At 38.8% G+C, this 10,763-nt stretch overlaps 1 protein-coding gene across 3 annotated transcripts in view; it reads left to right on the top strand.

The window, feature by feature from the left end:
* The window catches only part of PLAA (phospholipase A2 activating protein), a 37,713-nt gene continuing 26,950 nt past the window's right edge, over positions 1 to 10,763 (top strand). For 2 of the 3 annotated variants that reach the window (XM_004004416.5, XM_012127620.4), the window contains exons 1-2: positions 1 to 332; positions 7,330 to 7,523. In XM_004004416.5, the coding sequence (XP_004004465.3) occupies positions 184 to 332; positions 7,330 to 7,523 (343 nt within the window). In that variant the 5' untranslated portion in view covers positions 1 to 183. The remainder of the gene's footprint in view (positions 333 to 7,329; positions 7,524 to 10,763) is intronic. The other variant, XM_042243500.2, reaches the window with a different exon arrangement.

The raw sequence follows: 10,763 nt of genomic DNA, 5'->3' as shown, positions 1-10,763 counted from the left end.
AGGGTTGCTGTGTCACTCGGCCCTCTCGGCGCGCCCCTTCCCTGCCGCCCTTCCGCGCCGGCCCTTGGGTTCTTCCGGGCCCGGCGTCCCTCACCTGCAGGCGCTCTCCAGCTGCCCGCCCGGCCTCGCTGACTGACCGATCTCGCGCGGTGCCCCGGCCCGGGCGCCGGACCCACCAGGGCCATGGCGAGCGGCTCCTGCAGGTACCGGCTGAGCTGCTCGCTCTCGGGCCACGAGCTGGACGTGAGGGGCCTGGTATGCTGCCTCTATCCACCGGGGGCTTTTGTGTCCGTGTCCCGAGATCGCACCACCCGCCTCTGGGTCCCAGACAGGTGAGCGCCCCGAATCCCGTTAACCCCCAGTTGTGCTGCAAGCTTCCTGCGGAGTCCAGGAAGAGAGTGCCCCTTCCCTGCCTTCTTCCCTCTCTTCCTGGCCTTCCTTGCGATCCGCGCTCCCTCCCAGTTCTGAGATAACTGGCATTCTGGGTACGCCTTGTAAGAAACCTGTGAGATTTATGTGGAGAGAGTGTTGGTTAGGGGAACAGAGACCTACTTTGTTGTCCTAACTTGACCACTAAAAAACTGAGTGACCTTGGACGAACCTTTTATTTTTTGTGACTTAAGTTCGTGAATGAGGTTTTTCCCGTGTTTTCGATTTGAAAAATTTTTAATGCCAGGTGCAACCTCATTAATGTAGTGTGAAAGCGTCTGGCGTGTGATTGAAGTAAATCCTCTTCTTTACTAAGAATTTGCTCTGTAGTCTTCCCTCAATTTGAGAAGTAAGGTTCTCAAAAATTGCACTGCAGGAAGTTGCCTTGGCTCCTCTCCACGTTATTCAACTCAGAGTTTCTTAGTCCGAGTTAGGTGATGGACTTGAGTGGAGGGGAGGAAACTCCTCAACTGTTTTATGGATGTGGGGAGAGGGTGCTTTCTTGAGAGAAAGCCCATTGCCTTCAAAAGATTTTCAAGAGATTAATCAAATTCAAGGATTTAGCCCTGACTTAGCTGTTTATAACAGGAAATGCTTCAACAGTAAGTGAACAGTCAACTTCCAGATGTTCAAGCCGGATATAGAAAAGGCAGAGGAACCAGAGATCAAATGGCCAACATCCACTGGATCATTGAAAAAGCAAGAGAGTTCCAGGAAAAATTCGACTTCTGTTTTATTGACTATGCCAAAGCCTTTAAATGTGTGGATCACAACAAACTGTGGAGAATTCTTCAAGAGATGGGAATACCAGCCCACCTGACCTGCCTCCTGAAAAATCTATATGCAGGTCAGGAAGCAACAGTTAGAACTGGGCATGGAACAACAGACTGGTTCCAAATTGGGAAAGGAGTATGTCAAGGCTGTATATTGTCACCCTGCTTATTTAACTTATATGCAGAGTACATCATGAGAAACGCTGGGCTGGAAGAAGCACAAGCTGGAATCAAGATTGCCAGGAGAAGTATCAATAACCTCCGATATTCAGATGACACCACACTTATGGCAGAAAGTGAAGAAGAACTGAAGAGCCTCTTGATGAAAGTGAAAGAGGAGAGTGAAAAAGTTGACTTAAAGCTCAACATTCAGAAAACCAAGATCATGGCATCTGGTCCCATCACTTCATGGCAGATAGATGGGGATACAATGGAAACAGTGAGAGACTTTATTTTGGGGGGCTCCAAGACCACTGCAGATGGTGGCTGCAGCCGTGAAATTAAAAGACGCTTACTCCTTGGAAGGAAAGTTATGACCAACCTAGATAGCATATTCAAAAACAGAGACATTGCTTTGCCAACAAAGGTCTGTCTAGTCAAAGCTGTGGTTTTTCCAGTAGTCATGTATATATGTGAGAGTATTGGACTATAAAGAAAGCTGAGCACTGAAGAATTGATGCTTTTGAGCTGTGGTGTTGGAGAAGACTCTTGAAAGTCCCTTGAACTGCAAGGAGATCCAACCAGTCCATCCTAAAAGAAATCAGTCCTGAATATTCATTGGAAGGACTGATGTTGATGCTGAAACTCCAATGCTTTGGCCACCTTATGCGAAGAACTGACTCATTTGAAAAGACCCTGATACTGGGAAAGATGGATGATGGGAGGGGAAGTGTACGACAGAGGATGAGATGGTTGGATGGCGTCACCGACTGAATGGACATGAGTTTGAGTAGGCTTCAGGAGTTGGTGATGGACAAGGAAGCCTCGTGTGCTATGGTCCATGGGGTCTCAAAGAGTTGAACACAACTGAGTGAACTGAATTGAACAGGAAATTTAAGACCTAGAAGACAGATTTCTTTTTAGAAAGGGAAAAATTGAGGTGAGTTAGTTTATGTAGTAATTCTCACATCAGAAATTTCACTCAATGAAACCATACATTTTCATCCATAAATTCAGATGATCAATATTTATTGAGAGCCTCCTTTTTGTTTGTGATCCTGAAGAAGAATAAAAAGACAGACAAGTTTCCTTTGTTTATGGATCTTAGCTACAGTCTGGGAGGGAAGATGGATGAAGAAAACACCAAATAAATAATTACATTTTGGCATATGTACTGTGAAGAAAACAAATATAGGGTTTAGTGGAGAGAGATGCTAAAGAAGGAGGCCTCTCTAAGAAAGATGTTTTGGGTTTTTATTTCTTTTTAAAAGGCACTGAGCTGGAAGTAGTCAAGGGAATGAGGAACGGAAGTGAGTCAATTGGAAGAGTACTGTAGGCAGTAGGAAGAGCAGACAAAGCTCTGGACTGAATAGGAGAAAAGTCCCTGTGTGCAGGAAGGAATGAGCTATGCAGTGCAGGCAGATCTTAGAGGCTGGCAGAAGCCAGGACATGCCCAGAAGAGGGCTGAGGAAAGGAGTTAGTAGGTAGAAGCCCCCAAAAAGTTCCGGTGGGGAGCAGCATGATTTGATTTACCTGTGGAGAAGTTTCTGCTAACTTCATGTGGAGAATGAATTGCAAAGGGATAAATGTGGAAAGAGATCTGTTTTGAGTCTTTTGCAGTTGTGCAGCCAAGAAAAATTAGGGATTTATAGAGCAACTCCTATATTGAACTGGATCAGGTCTTCTCTAACTCTTTGAGATTTATGATATTCCAAACCGTTGGTAACACTGATACGTAACTTCTTGTGTATTTGAGTACAAGTTACTGACTAAACTGCATTTAATGTTGAATTCAGTAGTAGCACATGCCCAGTACGTTATGAATGCACAATAAGGAGTCGTTAAAGAATGCTTGTTGTAATAGTTGAAATCTGTTGGATAGCTGAATCCTTAAACTTTCACGTTTTATAGGACTGTGCTAGATTGCCCAGAGCTTATATCACTGGATCATGAAAACATGAGGAACTTTGAGCTGAAATGATCTTCTCTTTAATAACTAGTTTTTCTCATTCAATTCATGTTGTCTTTTGGTTTTGTTTTTTAGAATTCATGTGGTTTTCGACTAACACTGATTATTTCCAGGCACAGGGCTCAATAGTGGGATTGGTATGATAAGGTGGTTTTCCTCTCAGTTCCAACTGCTATAGTAGAGCATCTCATAGTCACTCTTTAGGCAGCCGAACTAGTGTCTCAGCCATACCTTAGGTGTCATGAAAAGTGTCCTCAAGGCTGACATCCTGACAGTTTTTATTCATTTCATGGTATATTAATGAAATTAGTGAAGTGCAGTAAAATGTTCGGAGCCAACAAGTACATGTTTTCGTTTTCTTGTGTCCATTGTTGACAGGGTTCTGGATTAGGGTGGATAATGTAGGAATGGACTGGTAATGAAGGGGAAATTTAGTTTCAGGGAGGCAAAATAGTTCTAGTGTGGGCTAAATCAGATACCTCATCATTCATAAGGACCCTCTGAAAACCCAGAAAGCCTCCAGGCCTTCTGAAGGTGCTTCAGATTGGAGACTATTTTTTGGTTGCACATTGACCTGAATCAGTCAGCATGCCATTATTGCAGATGGCTCCAAGCCTCTAGAAGCCCACCTCACAGTAAACTGGATTTCCCAAGTCTGTCACCAGTGATTGCTTTGCCTTTTGAAAACTATCCATGTTTGAAAGACTCCAACTTCAGATTCAGCCTCATTCATTAAATCTTCCCTGACCTTGCCAAGGCTGGAGTAACTTCTCCCTCGTGTTTACTCAGCACTTGGGTGCTTAGTCAAGTGGAGTTCATTAAGAAATTAGAGCCATTACTTTCTGCCCTCCAAGCCACTATTCCCTTTTCTTGGAGGCAAGATTTTCATCTCTTCTTATGGCTTATTTTTAAATTTTTCTTCGATATTTGTATATAAAGTGCTATACTGCTATTTCTTTAAACATTTTTTTAGTTCTCTGTTTTAGTGTTTTCTGTTAGTTCTTATCAGGGAATATGAAAATATAGCTCTCTTTTCTGCTTTCTGCCAGTCCACATCAAATAGGCATCCTTTCTATGCCCCAACCCTTACAGTTTAATTTAGACTAAATTAGTATTTTGTGACTGTACAGAGTCTGTTTACACCTGAGGTGTGGAATAGACTATGGTAGCTTTTCCTCAACAATATTATGATTTCCTTGTAGTTAATAATTGCTTTTTGTTTAATTTTCTATGAATGTATCACTAATTCAACTTTATATTGTTTACTGATCGTCTAAATCTCCTTTCAAGACCTCTAGACACGTTGGCTATTTTACAGTTTCACTTTCTCACCTGATCATCTGCCTCTGGTACACAGCTAGTCCTGGGATCTTCCTTCGCTGTCCTCTTAAGCCATTTTTGGACTCTTGTGTTGGATTTCTTCTATCGATTATCCTTAAACTTTCTTGGTTTTCTTCCTTGACACCTTATTAGAATACATCCTCCAGGAGCTTCCTGAAATACAGTGCAGTGATAGTGTATTAAGACCTACATTTGGAAAATGATTTTAGCCTGCCTAGCTACTGGAGTAATAATTTAAAAGTTTGTAGCATTGTAATTTCCAAATAATTTTTCTTCAGAATTTTGAAGCCATTATTCCATTGTATTCATTGTGTTACAGTAAGTCTGAAGTCATTGTGATTCTTGACCTATTATTTTTTTCTCTCTGGAAGGCAGTCTACATTCATTCATTTTTCAGGTTCATTAAATGTGGCCTCTTTGAATGTGAAAACTCATATCCATATGTTCTGGAGCGTTTTCTTAAATTCTTTGGTTTCATCGTCTCCATTTTCTCTTTCTTCTTTTGTGGAACTTTTTATTCATATATTGAACTTGTTTCTAAATTGCTTTTTTATTTCTCTCTGTGTATCTCTTTCTCTCTCTCTCTCTCTTCTATACTTTTTCAGAAATTGCCTTGACTTTTTGTGAAATTATGTTTTGTTTCTTGGTTGCAATATCTTATATCTCTAAGGATGCTGATGCTGATTTTTTTTAAGTTATTTTCTCCCTAAGTGGTCTGTTTCCTCTAAATTGGTTATTTCCCCTCCCTGTTTGTTTTGGTCACTATATTACCCCAAATGCCTAGTAATTCTTATTCTGTGCTTAGTATTAGGGTGTGTGTGTCTTCAGTTGTGTCGACTCTGTGACCCTATGGATCGTAGCCTTCCAGGCTCTTGTCCGTGGGATTCTCCAGGGAAGAATACTCGGAATGCATTGTCATTTCCTCTTCCAGGGGATCTTCCTGACCCAGGTCTTCTGCATCACAGGTGGATTTTCACCCATGCACCACCCATACCCCAAGGCTCAGCTGTGCCTGTGTCACCGCCCTCTCCTTCCAGCCAAAGACTTTTCTGAAGAAAACTTCAGATTTTTGCTGGGTACAGGGGGCAGTTTTGTTTTTTGTTTTTTTTTCTTGATGCTGTATGTAATTATTTTTTTCCCCACTGATTTAAGAAGTACTTAATGATTACCATGTAGAATACTGTGCTGCAAACTTAGGAAGATGAAAAGAAAAACCAAGTCTGGATTCTGCCATTAAGAGCTTCACAGAACACTACACGCAAACATTGATACTGGAGAGTGCTAAAGGGGCACGTTTGGTAGACTTTTCACTTTCATGCATTGGAGAAGGAAATGGCAACCCACTCCAGTATCCTTGCCTGGAGAATGCCAGGGACAGAGGAGCCTAGTGGGCTGCCATCTATGGGGTCGCACAGAGTCGGACACGACTGAAGCGACTTAGCAGCAGCAGCAGTACTTTACATAATATAGACTTTTAAAGATGGCTTATCTTTTACATTTCTTTGGACTTATTGATAAAATGGTTTCTGAAACCACATTTAAAAAAAACCGTACCAAAATAGACAAGTTAAAAATAGCTCCTACTACATGTATGGCCAATTCATGTTGATGTATGGCAGAAACATCACAATATCATCATAAGGTAATTATCCTCTAATTTAAAATAAAATTTTTTTAAAAGAAAAGATTTGGAGGAAAAAAAAAAGCTACTACCAAATACCTTCCTTTGAAGATTTTTTGAAATGATTCCACTTTTGACTCTGAAGACTTTCAACTAGCTTTCCTATTTCTAGTTCCTACCTTTTTTTGTCCCCATTTCCTAGAGATACGTAGTGGTGCTCATTCTTGAGCCTTTTGGGGGTTCATTGGTAAATTGGGCCTCTTACTTTCCCTGTTTCTGCTTAGAACTCATTTTATTCACGTATCCTAAGGCTGTTACTACATTTCTGTCAGTTTTCAGTATTCAGTGTTATAATTGTTTTTTTTTTTTTTTCTTATTCTCTCTGACCTTGTGGGTTTAATGCCTTTCTTAAAATAAACATAGGTAGAAACAAAATACGCATTATACAAAACAATATGTATTGTTATAATGGTGTTTGGAAAAGGAGTGAATATAGATGAGTGTGTGTGCAATATTTATCTGGGACTCTTCCCTCTGTATGTATACTCGTGTTATCTCCTTTAGCTGGACCACAAACTCCTTTATTTAGCTTGAGTCAAAAATATAATTCTTTAATTCCCCTCAGCAGCTAATTTATTGCCTTCCACGTGGTTTGTCTTGTTATGTAAGGCAGTGATGCCAAGTGAACGATATGTATAACAATTTGGTAATTATTCTAATCCCCAGGCAGTTATTAATATCCTGTGTCCCTAGAGCAGTCATTTATATGTCCCTGTATTGGTCCCTTTAGTTCACATATTGAGTGTGATTGATAGTCTAGCTACTTACATACACACACTATACTAATGGATACTAAGTAAATGTTTCATAGTATGTAAAGGTCCTCAGGGGTTTTAGGCTTATAGATAGTAAATTCCATTATCCCAGTTGCATGAATGTTTCACTTCACTAGAGGTTTCTTAGGGTAACAACGGCTGATAAGTAGAAATAAAGTAAGGGGACCAATGTATATCTTATTAACTGTCATGTCTTTCCAGTCCTAACAGGGGCTTTACAGAAATGCACTGTATGAGTGGCCACTCCAATTTTGTCTCTTGTGTATGCATCATACCTTCAAGTGATGTGTACCCTCATGGACTAATCGCCACTGGAGGAAATGATCACAATATTTGCATTTTTTCACTTGAGAGTCCAGCACCACTTTATGTACTAAAAGGTCACAAAAACACTGGTGAGTGTAACACTTTGGCATGTTTCTGTTTGAATAAGTGTCATCTTTTTGAAGATAAAATTCTTATATCTGCTTTCCCTGGTTTTATTATTATCATTATTATTTTTACCTGTCACTGGCTTGATACAGAAAACCTTTTGAATCATCATTGTTCTATAAATTCTCTGTTAGAGACTTACTGTCATCAGTAAGGGCTGACATACCTATATATGTAAAAAGCAAAGATTTCATTTATAAAAGGAAGAGATTATAGTTTTATAAGCTTTGTAATTTTGGTTTTTAAACCAAAATTTTGCAAGGAATTCATTTACTCAGGAAAACTGAGAGCACTTCCTTTATCTTTGGACTGTTATTTCTGTATTTATGTAGCAAATCAAGTCCTAGAAGGAATGTATGTAGGGGGTCTGGTATCATTATTTGAGAGTATTTAATACTTTTGAATGATGTTTTCTGTGATTTGCATATATTTCTGATTCTGTTATATTCCTGGACTTGTGTTTGCTTAACAGCTCTTTGTTATAAAATGATGCAGTTAATCAATGCAGTATGTACTTTTTGTTGTTGCTCTTGTTGTTTCTGGAATAGTTTGGGAAATCTGTAAGCAAATAGTATGGCCCATAAGCATTCTACACTTAATACTTTTAAGGAGTTTGCAAAATGCTTTGTGTGTAGGTATGGGAAATCTTCAATACAGAGTGATATAGATTTTTTTAAAACTTTTTAAAGGATATCTTCAAATGTATATAAAAGTAGAGACAACGTATTTTAAGAGAAATACTATAATGCTCTCTTCCACCCATGTATTTGCATAGCTTTAAGGATGATCAGCACATGGCCTATTTGGTTTCATCTTCTGCCCCTTCCACAACATTATTTTAAAGGAAATTTACAATATACTGTTTCATTTGTAAACAGTTCAATGTTTAGCACTATAATAGGGTTCGGCAAACTTTGTCTGTACAGGGCAAGATAGTAAATATTTTAGGATTTACAGGCTATGCAGTCACTTCCGTAACTGCTCACCTGTGCTGGTGCGTGGAGAAGCAGCCATTGACAGTGAACACGTCTGGGTTTCACTAAACTTTTATTTATGGACACTGAAATATGAATGTCATATAATTTTCATATGTCAAGAAGTGCCTTTTTTCCCTCTCACCAACTTAAAAATATAAAAACTATTCTTAGTTTGTGCACCGTTCAAAAACAGGTAGCCCACAGGCCGTAGCTTGATGACCCCTCAGAAAAAATAATTTACTCTAATTTTGCTATTATTTCTGGATTTAATACCTAAGCATGTTTTGTTAAGAACCTACCACATCAACTATTTGGTTACCCTGTGGCACACTTACCCAGAAAAGACAGGGTAAATGCTTGCCTTCTGCCCTCTCCCACCTCTTTTGATGGTTTCAGAATGAGTTGATTCCCTAACATCTTGTTTTCTTTTTTGATTCTCAAACTGTCCCAATTGAAAGCTTCTTTAAACAATTGGTTCCTATGGCTTCTTCTTTTTTTTTTTAATTTATTTTTTAATTGAAGGATAATTGTTTAAAAGAATTTGTTGTTTTCTGTCAAACCTCAGCATGAATCAACTATAGGTAAACATATATCCCCTCCCTTTTGAACCTCCCTCCCATCTCTCTCCCCATCCCACCCCTCTAGGTTGATACAGAGCCCCTGTTTGAGTTACCTGAGCCATACAGCAAATTCCCATTGGCTATCTATTTTACATATGGTACTGTAAGTTTCCATGTTACTCTTTCCATACGTCTCACCCTCTCCTCTCCTCTCCCCATGTCCATAAGTCTGTTCTCTATGTCTGTTTCTCCATTGTTGCCCTGTAAGCAAATTCTTCAGTACCATTTTTCTAGATTCCATATATGTGTGTCAGAATACAATATTTATCTTTCTGACTTACTTGACTCTGTATAATAGGTTCTAGGTTCATCCACTGCATCAGAACTGACTCAAATGCATTCCTTTTTATGGCTGAGTAACATTCCATTGTGTATATGTACCACAACTTCTTTCTCCATTCATCTGTCGATGGACATCTAGGTTCCTTCCATGTTCTAGCTATTGTAAGTAGTGCTGCAATGAACAATGGGACACATGTGTCTTTTTCAGGGTATCTGCCTAGGAGTGGGATTACTGGGTCATATGGTGGTTTTATTCCTAGTTTTTTAAGGAATCTCCATACTATTTTCCATAGTGGCTGTATCAATTTACATTTCCACCAACAGTGTAAGAACGTTCCCTTTTCTCCACACCTCTGTGGCTTCTTGATAAGGCCTTACTTTTGGTACTATAGAATGTTCTAGACCTGAAGTCAACGATTTTGCCAAGAACCTTATGTTTTTCTTTTAGTGGGAAATAGTATTTAGAAACCTCAATTTGAGTTGTGTTCCAGGATTTTTTTTAAATTAATTTTGTTTTGTAATTATGTAAAACATAGTTTACAAAGAAAAATCTGTTTAACACGATGAGTACAGAGAAGTCTGTGTTGCTTTCTCACACCATCCTTTTCTTATAAGTAATTTTTTGTATTACTCTATTTTCATGTGATATTTTAATTTATTTTTTAATTGGAGGAAAATTGCTTTACAGTGTTTTGTCAGTTTCTACCATACAGCAATGTGAATCAGTCATAATTTTATATATATATGTATCCCCTCCCTGTAAGTGACTAGTTTTTTTTAATAGCTCTGTTCTTTCTGAAAAAAAAAAAAAATAGCATATCGATGTTACCCCTTTCTTAGATAGAAGGTAACATATGTATTTAGTTTTCTACCCTGGCTATTTTTACTTGATAGTACTGTCCTGGAATACTTCATTGCTGTATATAGAAATCTTTGTTCATTTTTACAGTGGCATTATATTTCATTGTGTAGCTATACTAAAGCTATTTTGCTTATTCAGCTGGTCTCCTATTGATGGATATCTAAGTTTCCAATCTTTTGCTCATACAGTTGTCTTTTGATTGGGTTTTTGTGTGTGTGTGAGTGTAATTTAGGTATGATATCCAGTTCTGGATCAAAGGGTAAATGCATATGTAATTTTATTAGTTATTGCCAAACCCCCTCATTTGGTGTCATAACCTTTATTGCATTTCCAGCAGCAATATTTGAGTCCCTTCTTCCCTTACCAGTCAAATATGTTGTCAGATTTTTAGATTGTTGCCAAAATGATGTGAAAAATGACATTTTAGTATGGGGTAATTTGCATCTCTCATTATGGAGGGAG

The sequence above is a fragment of the Ovis aries genome, chromosome 2, assembly GCF_016772045.2.
Source record: "Ovis aries strain OAR_USU_Benz2616 breed Rambouillet chromosome 2, ARS-UI_Ramb_v3.0, whole genome shotgun sequence".
Taxonomy (NCBI): Eukaryota; Metazoa; Chordata; class Mammalia; order Artiodactyla; family Bovidae; genus Ovis; species Ovis aries.
This window is presented reverse-complemented; position numbering and strand designations above follow the sequence as displayed.